This window comes from Sorex fumeus, unplaced genomic scaffold (assembly GCF_029834395.1).
Source record: "Sorex fumeus unplaced genomic scaffold, SorFum_2.1 ptg000043l, whole genome shotgun sequence".
In the NCBI taxonomy this organism is placed as follows: domain Eukaryota; kingdom Metazoa; phylum Chordata; class Mammalia; order Eulipotyphla; family Soricidae; genus Sorex; species Sorex fumeus.
In genome coordinates this window covers 48,120,001-48,140,657 of record NW_026606100.1, presented here as the reverse complement: position 1 = coordinate 48,140,657, position 20,657 = coordinate 48,120,001, and the positions used below count along the sequence as shown (strand labels likewise).

The 20,657-nt window shown below is 61.7% G+C and overlaps 1 protein-coding gene across 2 annotated transcripts in view; it reads right to left on the bottom strand.

Annotated features, from left to right (window-relative positions):
• GRK5 (G protein-coupled receptor kinase 5) overlaps positions 1-20,657 on the bottom strand; it is a 141,941-nt gene that overhangs the window by 10,000 nt on the left and 111,284 nt on the right. The window contains exons 4-6 of one of the 2 annotated variants that reach the window (XM_056120974.1): positions 16,629-16,706; positions 4,216-4,316; positions 3,056-3,148 (exon numbers count right to left, since the gene is read on the bottom strand). In XM_056120974.1, the coding sequence (XP_055976949.1) occupies positions 3,056-3,148; positions 4,216-4,316; positions 16,629-16,706 (272 nt within the window). Of the gene's footprint in view, positions 1-3,055; positions 3,153-4,215; positions 4,317-16,628; positions 16,707-20,657 lie in introns of those variants that run through there. The other variant, XM_056120975.1, reaches the window with a different exon arrangement.

Here is a 20,657-nt window from a genome sequence, read left to right as displayed (position 1 = left end):
CTTCCCTCACCCTTTCCCTCTTTCCCTCTCTCCCTCTCTCCACTTTCTCCCCCTCTCTCATCCTCCCCCTCTCCTGCTTCCTCTTCCTCTTCTCACCCTCTTTCCCTCTCTCTCCCTCTCCCTCTTCCTCACCCCTCCTTCCCTCCCCCCTCTATTCACCAGCCGGCAGGTGCAGGGTTGCCAGCCCTGCAGAGCTCTGCCCGTGGACTGAATCTGTCCCGGGCAGCCTCTACCGTGTCCTCACCCCACCTCCCCGCCCTGCTCCTTGCCACCGACTCCGCTTCTTGGTTCTTGGGGTTTGGGTTTTTGGTTGGTTTGTTTGTTTGGGGGTCACACCCTGTGGCGCTCAGGACACTTCTGGCTCTGGGCTCACTCTCGGGGCGCCCGGGGATCAAACCCCAGGCTGGCTGTGTGCAAGACAAGCGCCCATCCCCCCGCCCCCCCATCCCCTGCCATCCCACTCCCCATCCCCATCCGCTTCTGGGGCTGAGTGACTTCAGACTCCACACTGCCGAGAGCACCCGCAGGAGCAGCTGCAGGGATCTGGCTGGTTTTACCAGCCTGGACCCCCCAGGGCCCCGGGCCCCCACCCCCACCAGGTTCCCTCCCTTAAAAAGGCTCAATAAACTCCCACTGTGCAGGCATGTGATCAAACACGCACATGCACACACACGCACACACATAGATACGGCCTACACAGACACACACACACACAGTCACACAGACACACACACATATATACACACTCACACAGACATACACACAGTCACACACACACTCACACCAGTCACACATATACACAGAGACACACAGACACAGATACACACTCTCTTACACACTTACACATACACACACACACACACACACAGGTCTCAGTAACATCCTACAGTGCTGGTGCAGGCGAAGCAGATCCCATGGCCACAGAACAGCCCCCAGCTTGTGGTGCTGGCCTGAGCCCCAACCCCGAGCCCCCTGTGCCCGGCCCGGCCCGCCAGCCTCTCCAGGGCTGTTGGCCTGGGGTCTTGGGGCCCTGCGGGCACCGTGACTGCATGGGGAGACGTTGGCCGAGGAAGGCCCGGGCCACGCCCGCGGGCGGAAGGGCACTGCCGGCATCGGAAATCACGTTTTCCGCGCACGCCCCGCCCGAGGAGCCTGGGCCCGCAGCCCGTCTGGGATGCCGGGGCTCTGACTCACGCCCTTCCTGCCAGCTCCCTGGGAAGCCGCCACCCTGCCCGGGACCTGCCCGCCGCCCGCCCTCCGCACGCGGCCCGGCAGCGCGGCCCAGGGCTGCCCCGGAAACCACATGAAGGCGGCCGGGCTGGCAGTTTACGATACACACAGAACAAACAGGCGGCCGCCGAGGCCGCAGAACCCCTCGCGGGGGGAAACGCGTGTAATACAATTTCCCAGGAATTTCTCGGTTAACCTTGGGAGGGGAAAAAAAAAATCCCTTAATATTTCAGCTGTGCAGCCCAAGCAGGCTGTGGTCTTGTTGGGGGGAGGCAGAGAGGAGCCGGCTATAGGAGGAACAGGCCGGAACCCTCTGGGGGCCAAGGGTGACGCCTCTCGGGGAGGAGTGTCCAGAGCCCGCTCAGGTCAAGTCCCCTGCTGTCTGGCCACTCCATGCCATGGACAAGTTGGATGAACCAGCAGTGACAGCTAAAGAGTTCCAGGAGGTTTGGAGTGCTGGGCGAGCCCAGGGGGAGGAACTGGGTGACCCTGGGGTCAGGTTCCAGTCTTCCCAGCTCGGGCGGTGTGACCCAGGGCTGATTTATCAACTTCTCTGGGCCTTGCATCTTCAGAAAGATGCTGATGTTAAAAAGCCTACCACCTGAAGGCCTTAGTGCGTGGCTGTGTGTGCCCCGTGTCATTAGAACTCGAGAAACAAAGGATGAGCCCCCACACCGGACAGTCATGGTGGCAACACTGTCCTCAAGAGTTTGCCTTTCATGGGGCTGGAGCGATAGCCCAGCAGGAAGGGCGTTTGCCTTGCACGCGGCTGACCTGGGTTCGATCCCCAGCGTCCCATATGGTCCCCTGAGCACCACCAGGAGTAACTCCTGAGTGCTGAGCCAGAAGTAACCCCTGTGCATCGCCGGGTGTGACCCAAAAAGCAAAAAAAAAAAAAAAAGAAAGAAAGAAAAAGTTTGCTTTTCAGGCATGAGGTTGTGGGTTCGACCCCCGGCACCCCCACATGAGATCCTGGCAGTGCTTCTGAGAACCCCCAGCCCTGAAAATGACTCTAGTTGTAGCACAGCTGTGTGTGCGTGAGCTCAGCGCCCCTGGTCAGCACCCCAACTAAAGTCGTCACTCTGGGGCCAGAGGGAGCGAGAACACAGGCTCAGCCACGCCTGCCTCAATCCCCAGCCCTGCAGAGCACTGCCAGGAGTGATCCCTGAGCACAGAGCCGGGAGCAGGGCCTGAGCCCCCGAGAAGGGGCTGTGCGGCCACTGCGTGCACACGAGAAGGCCTTGTGCATGTGGGCGTGTGCCATCATGTGTGTCTGCAGCAGCGGGCAGCGTCTCGGGGATGCCTAGGAACAGCCACAGCATGAGGAACGGTGGATCTTTGGGACCCCGGCTCTGCGGAAGCCCCAGATGGACTTTCCCATACGGACTTTCACCCCCCCCCCAAAAAGAAGCAGGTGCACACACAGGCATGCACACGGGCACACACATACACAGACACACACGGGCACACACACACAAAGGCACGCACAGGGCACACGCACAAAGAGACACACACGGGCACACACACATTAAGGAACGCACATGGGCACACGCTTACACAGTCATGCACATGGGCACATGCACACAGACACACACGGGCACACACACACAAAGGCACACGCTCACACAGGCACACACACGGGCACACGCACGCACAGGCACACACACGGGCACACACACACAGGCACACACACGGGCACACACTGACACACATGGGCACACACACCGGCACATTCTGACTCCCGCACAGGCACCCACACAGGCACCCAAGCACACGGGCGCGCACACGGGCACACGCGGGCACTGCCTTGGGCCACGGCGCTCACCTCTCCAGCCACTTCCACTGCAGGAAGCGGTCGAAGTACATACTGAGCAGGTATTCCTGGAACGGCTCGCCCCTCAGGTAGTCGTGCACGGACCTGGCTCGGAGGAACAGGCAGGTCACCGCCCTGTCCTGCGGGACGGGCAGGGCGTGAGCCCCGGCCCAGGGACGGCCGGCACTGGCAGGCGGCCCAGCCACGCCTCCCTGACGGGGGTGGGAGGGGCACTCAGGACGGGCCTCCTCGCTGCCCTTATCGCCCTTATCGGGGTCACAAAAGAACCTGGCAACAGCCAAGGTGAGTGAACGCTCACGGCGTAAAGTGGGTTCTGGCCGGTGTGTATGAGCCCCGGGGGTTCTCGGGGACAGGAGTTCAGAGATCCCCCCCACCCCAATCCCACGGGGACAGCTAGGAGCTGGCGGCTGGCTCTGGAGTGGGGGACGGGCACGACTGGCAAGGGGGTCCCCAAAGCAGGGGTCTCCAGAAGAACTGAGGGGGCAGCGTGGGGTGCCAAGGGCATCTGGCCGAGAGGCCCCGAAGCCCAACGCTGAGCACTGCGGCCCGAGGGGACACATGGGGGCGTGTCCTCTGAGCCCGAAACAGAACTGCTGGCCCCCAGGCCCAGTGCTGCCCCCCACCTCGCCCCCAGCTCCGAGGTGCTGGCTTCCTGGGGCTCTGTGCAGGCAAGTGGGGTCCCCACGACACCCCAGCACTGCCGGGCAGACAGCTGCAGCTGTCGGATCGCCTGTGGCACCAGGACTGAACGCAGGGCAAGGAGCGGCTGCCTGGGGTGCACGCGTGTGCCCACACCCGGCTGTCTCCCAACCCATCAGCTTGCTGCCCCCGGGGAAGGTGGGTGTGATGGAGGAGGAGCCCCAGGTGGGGTTTGACCGAGGAGGCAGCCCAGGCGCAATGGGTGTGACGGAGGAGGCAGTCCGGGCAAGGTTAGCCTGACGGAGGAGGCCCCAGGCGCGCCTGGCAGCAGCAGGCCACTGGCTGGTGGGGATCCGGAGGCCGGGGAAGGATCCAAACCACCTGGCCGGCCCGGGAGCCGCCGCTGTCATCGCCCTTTGAAGCAGTGTTTCCCTTGGCCGCGGGGCCCGTCTGCTGCCTTCACACGGGCCCAGCCTGCCGGGCGCGGGGCCGGGGGGCACCAGGGCACTTACTGGGCGCAGGCGGAGAACACTTCCTTGCAGGGTCTCTGGAGGAGCTGCTCTTCCGTCTGCGAGGCCAGGTCCTGGCCCACTTGTGCAATGAAACCGGGGGACTGGTGGGAGGCAGAGAAAAGAGAGTTAGTGGGGCAAGGGGAGGGGGCAGGCACACAGCTTCTGTCCCCTGGCAGGTGGCAAAGGAGCCCAGACCTGGGCTGACCCCAGCCCCTGCCTTCGCGGCCCTTGGCTGCGCTCACTGATGTGCTGGGGGGGGGGGGGCCCGGGGGCCCCTCCCAGCCTGCCGGGTCCCGCAGCTGCTCTGGGGACATGGGTCGTGCCCAGCCAACCTCAGGGCCTGTGCCAGAGGGTCTAAGGAGGGCAAGAGGAGGCACGGGGTGCAGCTTTTCTGGGGGTTGCTGGGCTCGGGGCTCTGGGGGGGGTGCCTGACCCAGGAAGCAGGTGGGGACGGCATCTCTGCAGAGCGGCCCCTGGGCAGGGGGGTAGTATAGCTGGGAGGGCGCTCGCCTTGTGCGTGGCTGAACCGGGTTCAATCTGCAGCGTCCACCTGGTTCCCGGCCACGGTCAGGAGTAATTCTTGAGCACAGAGGCCAGAGTAACCCTGAGCATCACTGGGTGTGGCTCAAAAGCCCAATTTTTTTCTTAAAGGGCAGCTCTGAGTTTCTGCGTGGACACTGGGGCAGGAGCCCCGGGGTTTCTGCACGGGCGGGGCCCACGCCAACTCCTTCCTGCCACCCCCTCCGCCAGCTATTACCTCTCCAGCTGGCCCAGGGGGGTGTCATAAATACAGGGATAATTGAGAAAATTGCTGGGAGTGGGCTTGGAGAGACGGGGCGTGACGCGTCTCTCTCCCTAAGACACTCAAGTACGGAAAGCGGCTTTCTCTCCCGGCCCCTGAAATGGGGCTGTGGGTTGACGGCTCTCAGCAAGCACCCCGGGGTGGTGGTGGGGGGAGGGTAAGAAATCAGCAAAGCAGCGAGGGAGCCTGGCAGGACGCAGAGCAAGGAAACAGGTTCTGTGTCTCATTTTCCACCTCCTGGAGGCCCACCGTGCTTTCCTTCTTCCTTCCCTCCCTTCCTTCTTCCCTCCCTTCTCTCCCCTTCTCTTCCTTCTTCCTTCCCTTCTCCTCTTTCCCTTTCTTCCTAACTTCCTCCTTTCCCTCTTTCTTCCTCTTCCTTCCCTCCTTTTCTTTCCTTCCTTCCTTCCTCCCTCTCTTCCTTCCCTCCTCCCCTCCGTCCTCCCCTCTGTCCTCCCCTCCGTCCTCCCCTCCGTCACCAGATGGTGCTCTCCACTAGCTCCAGCCAGCAGCCTGGCTGTTAGGTCCCTTTCTCACACTCAGCTCTTGGGATGCTTCTTTCAAAGGCTGGGGGGAGGGGGGAGGGGGGAGGGCATTGGGGACACATGCACGGGGGTGGGGGGAGATAAGTAAGAATCCATGCTGGGGACCACCACAGACACCCCACCTCCTGATGGTCCAGGTCACTGGAGCCCACCACCTAGTCAGGCTCCCTGTGCCCCTCTGGGCTCACAAGTCCACCCTGTGACTCTGTGGCCAATTCCTGGGACAGCTTAAGGCTGCGGGGCTCGCCCTGGCTCTCTGCATCCAAGAAGGGCGCTTGGTGTTCCCTGAGCCCTGTGGGGCTCCCGGCCTGGCCCCCATCTCCTCCGGGACTGAGTCTCTCAGCTGGTGGCATCACTCCCCTCCCGACACACACACACACACACACACACACACACCACAGAGGCAAGGCCCAGGCTGTGAAGGGGCCGGAAGGGCGACCATGTGGCCCCTCCCCTGCGCACCAGCTCTCAGCAGTGGGGTGTCCTGGGGTTCAGCGGGGAAGGGCCTGGGCCAAATTGATTCTCCCTGACGCCTCACCGCCCCCCCCCCCGGGCCCCTGCACCGCCCAGCGATGAGACAGCAGCAGGTCCCGGGGGCACAGCTCAGCGGCCACCTCAGTCCCCCCAGCTGCCCCTCCACTCCCGTGCCGGCCCCCGAGGTCCCCATGGCGGCTCTGCCCGGAGCAGCTCAGCCCCCAGAGCACGTCGTGGGGCCCGGCCCGCTCCCCCTTCCTGCCCTCGCTCGCTGATGCCCAGGCCCCATGCATGCCATCACCTGGGCCTGCTCCAAGCTCGGCAGCGCTGGGCCCGGGCTCATCGGCTGGCAGGGAGCCCTCGCCGCCCCGAGATGGCATCACTGCTGGGTCCCACCCAGCCTCGGGGCCTGCTTCCAGGACCGCCCGGGCCAAGGGAGCCGCAGCCCTCCCGGGATGACGCGCGCCGTCCCCCCTCCCTGCCACTCGGAGCACCCACACTCTCCGCCTGGTCCGCGGAGCTCGCCTCGGGGTCCCCTCGTGGAACCCACCTCAAGCAGGCCTTTAAGAACGAGTATCCCCATGTGCCTGGGGGCAGGAGGAGACTCCGGCTTGACCCCCAGGCTCCACCCAGACCACCTCGGACCCAGAGTGCTCGGCTCATTGGAGACGGTGGGCCTGGGAGGGGGCCGTCGAGGGAGCCCGGGTGGGTGGTGTGGGGGGGGGATTGGCTAATGAGCTGCCCGGACGCATGTTGGCAAACGCGCTCTGTACAGCGCTGGGGCACGGGCTCCCCCCGCCCCCCGCACGCAGAGGCTAATGGCCAACATATGCTTCGCCTCAACATAGGAAAACATCCCACCGAGAGCTCGGGCTCATTAGCGCTGGTGCCGTCAGTGGACAAAAGGTCGGCCCAGGAGACCGTCCGCCCGCTCTATCTCCAGACGCAAGCACTTAGGCTTAATGATGTGTATGTTTTCCTATGTGGGCGACTGACATTCCCCCATGTAAACGAGTCGCAATTTCCCAACGCAGACAGAGTCAGCTTTCAGGAAGAGCGGAGCGGGGGAGAGGCGGGGATGGGGTTCGAAGGGGGTCTCCATCCTTCTCGGCAAGGGCTGCCTTGGGGGCTTGACCCGTCCCGCCCATAGCAGGGTGGAGACTGTTGTTTCTGGGGGAAGGGAGGGTTGCGGGGGGGATGGGGGGACTCATGTCTCCTCCAGGATGAGAACAAGGGAGGAGCAATGCCCTAGGCAGACCCCGGCTGCCCCCTGACCCTTCCCGAGGGGATGTGCGTCAGCTGTGGGAAGAGCAGCGGGAGGCGGGGGTTGGAGGGGTGGGGGAGTGAGGGGGGGGCAGGCCTCCCACAGGAGCTGGGCTGGAGGCCGCCGTGGCCCCTCGCTGAGAATTTTCCCAGGAATCCGGACTTCTGTCGCTCGCTTCAGACAAGGCCCCACGTGTGGGGTCTGCAGATCCAGGGCAGGGATGTGGAGACTGAGAGGGAGAGAGCTCTTTGGGGGGCGGGGAGGGGGGTGGTGCTCACTGCTGACCTAGCAGAACAGAGAGCCGGGCAGTGGGCACTGCATCCAGGCTCCAGATGGGAGCCGGACAGCGGCCAGCCGTGTCTCTGCAGAGCAGGGGCCCTCTGCGGAGGCGCCTTCCCAGAGAGAAGGGCAGCGAGAATGAGCACCTTCCCGGGTCATCTGGTCTACCCGCACCCTCAGGCCAACAGGGCCCGTCTGAGTTCTCGGGGAGTCTCTCAGCCGGGCCGCGGGGTACTGCGGTCAGCACAGCTCCTCAGTCCTGGGCAGCTGAGTCTCTGCCATTACATCGGACCCTGATGCCTGATGCCAAACGTTCCGAGACACCCGCCTTGCAGGCAGCTGCTGTGACCGAGGATCATCTCTTGTGGCTGAAGCTCTAGATGGTTCTCCTGGGCCAGAGTCAGGCCCGTGGACTCGAGCCCCTTCCAGCACTGTCCATGATGCCTCTTCCCCTTGCCTCTCTCCACCCCCCCCCGCCATAGTGGCCGCTCCCCAGCTGGGGGTGGGGGGAGGCTGGCACTGGATGCGGCCACAGCACGGGCAGGAGGGGAGCAGAGTGAGGACCCTCCAGGCCCCAGCGTGCTGTGGGACAGAGACGGGAAGGAGGCAGAGGAGAGAGCACGGAGCAATGGCCGTGGACGGACCCGAGACCTCGCTCTAGGCTGGCCCCACAGTCTGGCTGACAGGAAGGGAAAGGTCCGTTCTGCGCGGGGCTAGCTCCTGGCAATGCTTAGGGACCCTGGAGGGCCAGCTGAGTATGAAAGCCCCAGTTCCCGTCCTTCTGAGCTGCGCCCACATACCCTGGCCCATCTGGAGCACGTCTCCCTCACCAGGAAGGGCCCCGAGCAGGAACGGAAACAGAGGTGACATGGCCAGGGGCTGGGGCTGGTGCCAGTCTCAGCCCTACAGTCAGACCACACAGCTAGCTGGACAGGCATCTGGGGGCTGGGGACACGGGGGGAGGAGCTGGAGTCACTGTCCCTGAAGTTCTGTGGAAGGTGACACTTGCCAGCCCTCCCCCACCTCCAGAGTGGGCACTATCTCCAGTGAACTAAAGCTTTGGGCTCCTTTCCATGCAGATGGAGACCTACGGAATGTTCTAGATGTGTGGTGCGGGGGGTGGGTAGGCTGAGGGGGGTGGACTGTTCCGACATTAGCACTTCCGGCCAACAGTGCTCTCAGATCTCCAAGGGGCCTGTCATCTGTCCCCACAGATCTTTTCTCCTTCCTGGTAGACGTATACTCAGACATACCCCCATGTTACTTTTGGGGGAGGGGGCAACACAGGGGTCACTCCTGGTGGTACTGGGGGACCATATGGCCCCTGGGCTGGAACCTGGGGCTCGGCCTGTGGGAAGTCCCTCCCACCATTATCCGAGCTTTCGCCCCAAGCCAAGTCTCAACAGGGCGGGTTCTGGGGGGTCCGGGCCCAGCCCTTACCTCCCCACCACCATCCTGACTCTGCTTGGCCTTTCTAGGACGGAGACCTTGAAGTCTGGGGGCTCCTGGGGTGGAAAAGGCAGGAAGGTCCAGATGCAGCCTGACCTCAGAGTCCCTCCTGCAGACACAGTTCCCCCCACCCCCGCCAGCTGCTCCTGCACCCGTGGGACCCTAGGGATGGTTTCCTGTACCCCGGGTGGGGGGCGCCGGGGCAGGGGGTGATACTCTGTTGGCAGAGCCCAGCTCGCTCTAACCAGGGCCCTGGGATCCTCCGAGCTCTGCTGGGGTCACAGCAGGTGACCCCGAGCAGCGGAACAAGGGCTGAGGGGCAGGGTGCGGAATGTTCTGGCCGTGTATGCCTCATCCCTGGTTCCTGAGAGGCCAGCCGGGGCCAGCCAACGTTCCATCTTCCGGCATCTTCCAGAATTCCCCGCCCTCCCCTCCTGCTGTGCGGCTTCTGGCCCCACTGCAGTGTGAAGTCGGGAGGGGAATGCTTGGCCTTGGAAGCGTTGGGCCGGGCACTTGGATCCCCCCAAGACCCCCAGCAGGTGACAGAGTCGGCCCTGTCCCTGCGCCGGTCCTGGGGGCAAGGCCAGGCCAGCTGCAGCCGGAGTGGCCAGCACAGTCCCTGGGAGCCATACTGTGACCGCTTGGGGCAGGACCCATGGGCACACGCAGGTAACTGCAGGGCCAGCCCCACCTGCCTCAAAGGTGCATCCAGAGCTGGGGCAGGAAGGGGGAGGGGCCACGAAGGCCTCACCTCACAGACTTCCATGGCTGGAAAAAAAAAAAAACGGCAATGGGGCCCTGTAAGATGCTAAGGGACTGACCACAGGCTTTGTGCATGGCACCCCTTGTGCCAACTGGTCCCCCACGTGCTGCTGGGAGCAGGCTCCAAACATCTGCATACAAGTAGCCCCTGAGCACTGCCGGGCGTGACCCCATAATTCACCAGACCGCAGGCAGTGAGCAAAAGGTTTGTCTGCAGGACAGGCAGTAAACCAGAAGGCCAGCTACAGCTGCTACCAAGTGAAAGGGACGAGGACCAGGAAGAAACGGGCCCGCCATCGTACGCAAGGAAGGTCCCAGCTGGACACTGGATGGGGGCTGGGGCAGCCCAGGCAGGTCAAGCCCCAGATCTCAGCCACGTGTTTTCCCCCCACACACACACTCCACACTTGCTCAGCCAAGCAGCAACTGGAGAGTAGATTCAGAGAGGCTAACTTTGGGGGCACTATCTTCGATTAACTTTGGGGACAACGACTCAGAGGAGAAAGACAGCAAGTCTCAAGGTAACATTTGTGGCGTCCATCCTGAAACGGGCCGTCCTCACGAGCTTAAGGGTGCCAGTCAGTGGCGTTCATTATGTTCACAAGTTCAGCCACCCGATTTTCGTCACCCCACATGCAACTGTGCCCGTAAAGCCAGGACTCTCCTTCCCTAATCGACTTTCTTCGCTGTTATCCTGCCTGAGCATTTTGTATAAATCAGATAGGATGTGGCCTGGATGTTGGCTTTTTAGCATTTTCAAGGTGTCTGTATTGTACCAAGGGGATCATTCCTAGTTGTGGCCAGACCCCTTGACTTCTTTAGCTTGTTCTTATGTTAATGGACAGGCAACTGTTTCCAACTTTCTGTGATTTGCAACATTTGCACACCAGCAACTGAGTCCACTGTTTTTCTTTTTCTTTTTCTTTTTTTCTTTTTTTTTTTTTTTGCTTTTTGGTTCATGCCTGGCAATGCACAGGGGTTACTCCTTGGCTCATGCAATCAGGACTGTTACTCCTGGCAGTGCTTGGGAGATTATATGGGATGCTGGGAATTGAACCCGGGTCAGCCACATGCAAGGCAAACGCCCTACCCACGTGCTATAGCTCCAGCCCTTTTTTTTTTTAACTCCAGTTTTTGCTCCATAGCTAAAGCTCACTGCCTAGGGACTGTCAGTCAAACAAACTGAGATGAAGATGCAAAGCACAGAGAAACCAGTAGGTGCTAAATTAATGCTCCTTCTCCACCTTTCCCATTGACAGACTTCTGCATGGTGTCTGCAAGATCATCTCCGCTTTAACGAGCTTGGAAGCTGCATGGCGGAATTTCCAGCCCTGGTGGCCTCTCTTTGCTCGACGGACGCTGCAAAGGGGTGAGACTGAGACACGTACTGGCCTGAAGAATGAGGCCTCCAGGGAATTCCAGCCCAGCTGCAGGCCAACCGTGGTGGGAAGGAGAAGATGGAGTCAGGAACTGCTCCTTGTGGGGCCACTCCCCTGACTGCCAGCGAGCCCAGGGCTGCCTGCGCAAAGCCTAGCCAGGAAGGCTCCGGACTCCTGTCCAGCGCTGCGGCCCTGGGGTCCAGCCCCTCTTGGGGCCTCAGCTCCCTCATGCAGGAAATTGAGGAGCTCGGCTGAGCTTGGGCCTTTTCAAACTGGCTGCATGGTGGGCCTGAGCGACAGGGCAGCAGGGAGCCCACCGGTCTTGCGTGCAGCCGACATGGGCTCCATCCCTGGCATCTCAGCTGGGTCCCAGAGCACCTGGAGAAGTGACCACTGAGTGAAGAGCCAGGAGCAACCCCTTAGCGTGGTCAGCTGTGGTCCCAAGCTGGTTGCACAGGGAAGAAGGGGGGCAGAGGAGTGTCTGAGCCTGAGGGGGTGGGGGGCTGGTCAAGGCACTTCAGGCTGCCAGGCCAGTGGACGATGGCAGCTCTTAGTGTCTGGGCTCTGGAACCCTATAGCTAAAATTGCCAGGCCCAAGCCTGGGTGACCTCTGAGTCCCTCTGGGTGCCCTGGGACCACCCTGGGGGCAGACGGAAGGAACAGCCTCCAAGGATGGGCTCCTGGTCCTTTCCTGGCATTCCAGGATTTCTAGAGCCTTGGCATAGTCGAGGGTTTGCAGGGCAGCTGGAATGACAGATCTCCTGGCCTGGACACAGGCATGGCCCTCGAAGACCCTCCCCAGGGCTCCTGGGTGATAAGGAAGCCCCCACAAGAGGTGAGCAAGGCAGAGGCCCCACAAGAGTATCCGAGGCAGGGGTTGGAGCAATAGCACAGCGGGTAGGGCATTTGCCTTGCATGCGGCCAACCCAGGTTCGATTCCCAGCATCCCATAGGGTCCCCTGAGTACCGCCAGGAGTGATTCCTGAGTTCAGAGCCAGGAGTAACCCCTGAGCATTGCTGGGTGTGACCCAAAAAGCAAAAAAAAAAAAAAAAAAAAAAAAAAAGAAAGAAAGAAAGAAAGAGTATCCAAGGCAGTTTGGGCCTAAGCCTGTGCGACCCCGAGTGAGTGTCCTGACCCCAGGCCGTGGCCACCCCATCTGTGAGCGGGTGAGTGGGGGTGAGCAGAGGGGGCACGCCGGCCGCCCCCACGGGGGAAGGTAAGTCTCTGGGGATTCCCGACTTGCTCTTTCAATGAGGGCAGGCGTGACTCCGGCTCCGGCCCCCCAGGTGAGCCCCCCCCTCAGATATTTCCCATCCTTGGCGGGCTGGTCAGCGGCCCCTAGACCACAGAGTTCCGGACAAGCCAGCAACGGAGTGAGCACAAACACGCGTCTATTTGTTTGGAATTCCGATCTTGGCTGCGCCCCCAAAGGCGAGTGGCAGAGGCCCAGCCCCCGCCCCTCGCCGCTGCTTGAGAAAACTCCAGAAAGTTCCTTCTCAGACTTCTCATCCCTCTGATGTGCTGCTCCAGGCTGCTTGAGGGAAGAGACAGGAGGTGGGAAGCGCCAGCCGCCCTCCCCTCCTTGCCTCTTCCCCCCACCCTGCACCACTGCCCCCCTGGTCCCCAACCAGACCAGACCCTGTTCAGGAGGGGTCAAGTGACTCATTGCACACAGGAAGAAGTGGTCCTGGGCTGGGACCTGGGTCATGCCAGCCCCGTGAGAGAGGAAAGATGGAGCGGACGCTCATTTGTGGAATATAAAATAACATAATGGGCTGGAGTGATAGCACAGCGGTAGGACGTTTGCCTTGCACGCAGCCAGCCTGGCCGAGCCGGGTTCGATTCCTCCGCCCCTCTCGGAGAGCCTGGCAAGCTACCCAGAGTATTCAATATGCCAAACACAGTAACAAGAAGTCTCACAATGGAGATGTTCCGGGGCCCGCTCGAGTAAATCGATGAACAACGGGAGGACAGACAGACAGACAGAAAATAACATAATATGAGACGGACAACCAAGGACAGTAGACACAAGGGCCAGGAAGACTGCCCCACAGTGGGAAGTCTGCCTCATGAGCTGGGGGAGAAGGCAGCTGGGATAGAGAAGGGATCACTAAATCGATGATGGTTGGAGGGATCGTTTGGGATGGGAGGTGTGTGCTGAAAGTAGACTAAGGACCGAACGCGATAGCCTCTCGGTATCTGTACTGCAAACCATAATGCCCCAAAGTAGAGAGAGGGTATGGGGGAGACTGTCTGCCATGGAGGCAGGGGGAGGGTGGGAAAGGGGGAATATACTGAGGAGACTGGTGGTGAAGAATGTGCACTGGTGGAGGGATGGGTGTTTGATCATTGTGTGATTGAAACTCAAACATGAAAGCTTGTAACTGTATCTCATGGTGATACAACTGAAAAAAAAAAAGATGGAGGGGGCCAGAGCACAGGTAGGGTAGGAGAGGGCATTTGCCTTGCACGTGACGACCCGGGTTCAATTCCCAGCATCCCATATGGGCCCGTGAGCACTGCCAGGGGTAGTTTCTGAGTGCATGAGCCAGGAGTAACCCCTGTGCATTGCTGGGTATGACCCAAAAAGCCAAAAAAAAAAAAAAAAGATGGAGTGGACAGCCGGCAGTCCTTCCCAGGGCAAGAGATTCACTCCAAGTTACCCAGCAACCAGATCCTGGAGACCCAGGTTAGCTGCCTGGTCAGGGGGACGCCATGCAGCTCCCCCAAGGCCACACACCCCAGCAAGGGGAACAAGCGTGACTTCTAGCATTTTCCACTGGGTGGTGTCGGGTCCCTTGACGGAAAACAGAAACGGGGGTGAAGAGGACCCCCTCTGTCCTTCCGGGAAGGTCCAGTTCCTTCCGCAGGTTCAAAGGGATGGAGCTGGGATGAAAGGTCAACTTTCTTAGATTTTTTTTTTGTCCTGGCAGCGCTGGAACCTTGAGGACTGCTCCCCAGGAGGGGGCGCTGCTGGGGGGGGGATGGTGGAGAGCCGTGGCTGAATCCAGGCTCCCACCAGTGATGCCTGCACTCTGGCCTGGAACTGAGTCCTCCTCGACGACAGGTCAGTGCTGGCTCTGCAGGGGCCCCCATGCCGGGCTTCCTTGCAGAACCTGGGCCACTTCCACACAGTGAATTAAAGGGAATGTCATGTGACTCGTCACTGGGGTGGCGGGCAGAACCCCAGGAGGGGGCTCTGATGGCAGACACTACCATTACCGCCCCCCCCCCCCCCAAGTACTGCCTTTTAGGAAGCCCAGACTCGGAGGGGAAACCGAGGCTCCAGTGATGCTCCACAGGAAAGGTCAGAAGCGAGGTGCCCTGTGCTCCACGGGGACAGAGAGGCCCTGCCGGTGGCCAGGCCAGGAGATGCTCGACTTGGGCCCCGGGGCGTGGGCCCAGAGAAGGAGGAACTCGAAATCATAATTTCTTCTCATCGGGGCACTTGATTTTGAAAAAGGTGGTTTTGTCCAGAGCCAAACATGCCTTTGGAACGGATTGTTTCTGTGCAGAGAAACTGCTCAGGGTAACGTCCCCAGGGCAGGGGCAGACTTCCTGGGCCTGCCTCACCCTTGTTTCTACAAACAGGAGGACCCGGAGAACAGGGTCCAGCCAGAAATGCCCCCCCAGCGCCTGCCCTGGGCAGCCCCAGTATCCTGCAGCAGAGGCCGAGGGGGGCCTCAGCGGGACACGGGCCAGGCCTGCACTTCCCCTGGGCCCTGCTGACACCCACAGACAAACGCCAGGCCAGTGGCCAGTCTCGGGGGGGGGGGGGGGGGAGGGGCCGTCCAGAGACGGTACAGCTGCCCCCGACCTTCCTCCAGAGGCTCCCACATGCGGCCGCCTTGGCCAGCTGCTGTCACCGCCCCCTGTCCCCTCTGTCAGCTCACAGCACTCGGAGCTCCAGCAGCTCCTGTGTCACCCCCCGGGAGGCCCCCATCCCCTGACCCCGTCACACTGCTCATCCCCTCCCCGCCACCGCACTCGGGTCCACTTCTCAGCATCGCGACCTCTGTCGGGGTTGAGGGGCTCCAGGGGCCCAGAGCCTGCGGTGTCCAGGTCACCATGGAGTGTGGCCATGCCAGGAGGCCCCCAAACCTCTCCAGGCCCCTCCAACTGGTAATCAGTGGTCAGCGGTTGCCCAAGATAATCAGCCCTGGACTCTGACCCCAGCCGACCCATTCTCTGCTGTGACGGAACCAGCAGAGGCAAGAACAAAAGAGGGTGGTCCTGCAGGTGGTCCCGAGACGTGTCCCTCACCGTGACTGGAGGGGACCCGAGTGGGTCGCAGCCCTGAATGGGCAGTATTCGGAGGGCTGATAATGGGCCAGAAACAGCCGAACCCTCACCGTGACGACCTTTGCTGTACCAAGGGCAGCTACGGAACCTCAGTGCTGGGTCCCCAAAACCATCAGCTGCGGGTCCCTAAAACCCTAGGCTGTGGGCCCCCGATCCCCTCAGCTGCGAGTCCTGAGCCCTCAGCTAAAGTGCACTGTCTGCTCCGAGGTAAACACAACTTCCTGTCTCTTGTCTTCCTGGGCCATCATGCCTAAGAGGCATCGCACCTGCTAAGGGCACTCGACCAGGAAGTGGTCCTTGCCTGGGGGACCCACCCATCGGGGCGGGGCCCCCCAGAGCCTGGGACGTCTGACTGTCCCAGATGTCCCGCTGTTACAAGTTCGATCTAGATCCGACAGAGCAGCACGTGACCTCCCCATGGGTCAGCGGCTGGGCGGTGGGGACCCGCCTCCCACCCAACAAGGTCCCCGGTGCCACCGGAGCTGGGAGCAGGGAGTAGTCCCGCAGTGAGCCCTGAAGGTGACCCAAAGTTTCCCCTACCTCCTTGCAGGGCCCAGGGCTCCGTGCTCACAGAAGTCACCCAAATAAGAGAGTGCATGGGGGTGACCTAGGGGCACCCAAAAAGAGGGGTGACACGCGGGAGCCCCACAGACATGCCTGCAGAAGCTGAGACAGCGCAGCTGCCCGGGAGCAAGGGTTCCCCTAGGATGAGAGCTGCGGGGCAGGGTTGACCCTGGGCCTTGGGCACAGCGGCTGGGAGCCACTAGGCATGGCGTACACGCCTCTAGGCACTTCCAAAGCCTGATACGGAAACGCGTGAAAATGAACATCTCTGGCCATGAGATAGTTCAAAGTGCTGAGCTGTGTGCTTGGAGGCTGGGGGGCTCCCTGGAACCTCAGGGCCCGGAGCCAGAAGGAGCCCCCACCAGCTGCACCATGCCCCGCTTTCATGAAAGGGAAACTGAGGCCCTTCAATGGGCTCCAGAGCCACGTCATTGGTGCCCCACCCCCTGACCCAGCACTGCAGCTCAGACCCCCATTCCCGGCCCCCTCCTGCCTCTCTGAGTGCCCCGCTGAGCCCTGGCCTCCCCAGCTCTGGGGTAAGAATCCCACGGCGGCCGGGTCCGGGCCCCCCACTCCTTTCATGGTGGCCTCTTACCTTTGGGGTGAGGTACTTGGTCATAATCTCCTTCCCTTTCTCGCCCAGTTTTTCATCTGGCGTAACTTCATATTCTGCCTAGAACAGGGGGAGAAAAAAAAAAAGGGAAAGAACAATGACAGGTGCTCAGAGTCTCAGGGGCTGGGGGCATGTGCAGAAACCTAGGGGCGTCCAGCTGACTGAGCCCCACAGTGCGGGGTCGGCAGACCAGACCTGCCTCCTGGCACTTACACAGGGCCTGGGGTGTCAGCACCCGGTCCAGATGAGCCAAAACCCCTCCCAGTCCTGCAGACCAGGCCTCAGGGCCCTGGAGCTGAGCAAAGGGGACAGGAGAACTAGGAGCTTGCTCTGAAAAGGCCCCGGTGGGTGACAAGCTGGTTTAGGGCCTCATATAAAGGCCTAGACCCCCGACAACAAGCAGAGGGGCTGGAACGACAGTACAGTGGGTAAAGCACTCGCCTTGCACACAACAGACCCACATGGTCCCCTGAGCCGGGCCGGGAGTGATTCCTGAGTGCAGAGTCAGGAGGAAGCCCTAAGCATCACCCCATGTGGTTCCAGAGCCAAAGCAAACAGAAGTAAACAAAAACACAGAGGGGACAGTTCTAAGTGCAGGGCAGAGGCACCAGGGGACGCGAGCACACGGCCGGCCAGTACCACGCAGCCAGTAAAGACAGAGACGCGGCACAGAGGGAGGGCGAGGCCGACCCCTGGCACCCCATGCCCCCAGCACCACTAGGAGTGGTCCCTGGACACTGCCGGGTGTGATCCCAACATCTGCCCCCCTACACCTCCACCCCGGTTCCCGAGTCAGGATGCAGAGTCCAGTGTCACCCCAGGAAGGTGACCGCTGAGCATGTTCCCACCAGGACGGGCCTCCCACTTGGCCTCCCGCTCGCTCCTGCAAGTAGAACCGTCTGGATCTGAGGGCCCCCGGGGACTCCAGCCACCCCATGCACAGGGCTGGACACTAAGACTTGGGCAAAGTCAAGACTGGACACTGGCCCCTGAAGCACCAAAGCTTCGCTGTGGTGGCCACACCCTTTCCCCATGAGAAGCGCCTAGGGCTGGCACATCTCCCTCCTCCTGCTCCTCCTCCTCCTCCTCTTCCTCCTCCTCTCCTTCCTAGTCGGCTGTGGTGCTCCCCAGCTGGCGGCTGCAGTGCTCGCTGGGCCCTTCCCTGTCCAGTGCTCCTTCACCCGCTGGGCTCACAGAGCAAGGAATGGTACCCCCACAGATGGCCACGGTCCGCACCCTTCAAGCCACAGTCTTTACACACAATCTCCAGGTCCACACTCCACACCTGCTACTGCTGCTGGCCATGCTTGCCGGGGAAGGCCAGGGCCCTCAGCCACACACTCCCGAGCTGTGGCACTTCCTGGCCACGGCGCCCGGGCCAAGCATTGGCCACGTGGCTAGCTGGGAGGGGGCACTTCTTCCTCCGTGACGCTTGCACAGACCTGATTGCGGGCATCAGGGCTCACGGATAGCAAAGGTGCTTTGAACACGTGGGACACCGGGATTCGAACCCGTGGCAAAGGCACATTCCTCCAGTGCTAGCACAGGAACTGATGACTCGATTAATTGTTCGGGTTTGGGGTCACACCTGACGATACTCCGAGCTTGCTCCTGGCAGGGCTCAGGGGATCATATGGCACGTGGGCAATCGACACCAGTTTGGCATGTGCCAGGCAAGCACCCTCCCCGCTGTGCCCTCTTGGGCCCCCATTCATCATTTCTTGCTTTTTTTTTCTTTTCTTTTTGGGTCACTCCCAGCAATGTACAGGGATTACTCCTGGCTCTGCCCTCAGGAACTACTGGAAGTGCTCGGGGGACCATATAGGATTTCTTTTTTTTTTCATGATTTCTTTTTTTTTTTTTCTGGGTCACTCCCAGTGATGCACAGGGATTACTCCTGGCTCTGCACTCAGGAACTACTCCTGGCGGTGCTCGGGGGACCGTATGGGATGCTGGGAATCGAACCCGGGTCAGCCGCGTGCAAGGCAAACACCCTCCCCACTGTGCTATCGCTTCAGCCCCATCCATTCTCAATTTCTTAACATCGTTCTAAGAGAGACAGTGGTGCTTCCTTCTGGATGTTCTCCCATAACTTTCCCTTCTTCCCTCTGAGCTAACACACAGGGTGTACGCCTGCCCCTCCTCACCTCATACCCCACCCCTGCGAGCAAAGAAATGCGGTTACAGGCACAGGAAGGGGTGACCATCCCCAACTTACAGATGACAGAGGATGCAGGGTAGAAAGAGCTCACAGGGCAAGATGGGGGGGGGGGGCTAAATCTTGGGCAGGAGTGGGGGTGATCTAGAGCACAGCGGGGTGGGACGCTCTAGCCGGCTACCCTGGAACCAGCTGAGGGAGCTGGTCCCAGGGGATTCGACCCAGCAGCCCGCACTGTGGGTCCCAGGCCCCCTTAGAGGGTGGGTGGGTCCCAGCGGGCCTCCCTCAGCCCCCCAGCGCCCGGGCCTGCATCTGCCCCGTCCCCAGACCCATCTGTGCAGGCGGCCCTGTTTGACCAGACGGAGGCCTGAGGCGGGCTCGCGGCTCAGCCTCGGAAACCGGCTGAAAATATTATTGCTCCGGGTACTAAAACCCACGCTAAGAAAAATAACATCACTTTCAGGCCGGGGAGGCGGCCGGGAGCATGCGGGGACAGGCCTCGCCCTGGCTCAAAAGGCCTTTCTTTGAGAGTCCACGTCAGGTCACCGCAACCTGGACGGCGTTTGTGTGGGGAGGCGGCTGACCAGCCGACGGCGTCCAGCTGGGCTCCGGCCCTGATTAAGTCACCCCGAGTGACAGCCCTGTTTCCGCAGTGACCCACCCCGCCCCCCACCATCCCTGGCTCTTTCTGGAGGGGACGAGGCCTGAGCTCCACCCCCGACAGCGCCCGGGGGCCCCACCCCGTGCACGAGCCTCCGCCCCAGAAAGAAGGGGACCCGCTGTGGGGACCCCACGGCAGTGAGGGGCAATGGTAGCTGAAATGGGCTCCGAGCAGCCAAGGCGAGGCCGGCCCGCAGCCTGGAATCTGCAATTAGTGCTGGCCCGGGCAGTGGCCTGCAGCAATGACTTCGATGGGAAGCCGGGGACCCTGGCTGTGAGCAGTGCCCGCTGAGGGCTCCACCCTCCAAACAGGGGCAGGGTGGGGGCTGGCCTGGCTGCCCCCCCCCCCCCCGTCTCATGCCCTCTATGGCTTGACCACACGTGCGTCCCCTTGGCGAGGCCCGCTGGGACCTCCTCTTGTCCTGCGCACAACCCAAAGGGGACTGTCCCGTCCCCGGGGCCAGGGGAGGGGGACGCAACCGTGAGGGCTGCCTCTCTGCACCCTGAATAATTCTCCCCTGAGGGTGGCTTTGGCGGGAGGCCACGACAGGACCCTGTTCTGGGCACCGTCTGTGCCAGCCTGGCCCACGCCCGCCCCTGCCTCCTTCCGGCCAGCACCATGGCGCCACTTAGCTTAGATGGTGCCCACGAAAACACGTCCTGGGGGAGGAAACCCCCTCCCCCAGCACCGCCCCCAAGAGGTATGACAGCAGATAACGGGGCGGGGGGGGAACAGTACAGCAGGTAGGATGTTTGCCTGGCACGTGACTGACCCGGGTTCGATCCCCGGCACCCCATCTGGCTCCTTCATCACCGCCAGGAGGGATCCCTGAGCGCAGAGAGTCTGGAGTCAGCCCTGAGCACCTGTGGGTGTGGCCCCCAAACCAAAATCAATCAAGCAACCCACCAGAAAATAACAGGCCAGTGGTGTGCTAGGTCCGGCCAAGCCCCCAGCTGAGGGCCCACGTGGCCTCCAGGCACTCTGATGTCCTCTCCGGGTCCCCGGCCTGGCAGGAAGATGAGGTCAGGCCGCTCTAAGGTCTCCCTGGAACCCCCTCACGGTGCTGTTAGCTTTTCCAGTCCTTGTGGTGGTGGGAAGGAGTGACGTGCCCAGCTGGCAGTGCCACTCGCCACGGCCCTTTCGGGAGAAACACCGGCTCCGCCCATCCTGGCCCGGGCCTGGCCAGCGCTGT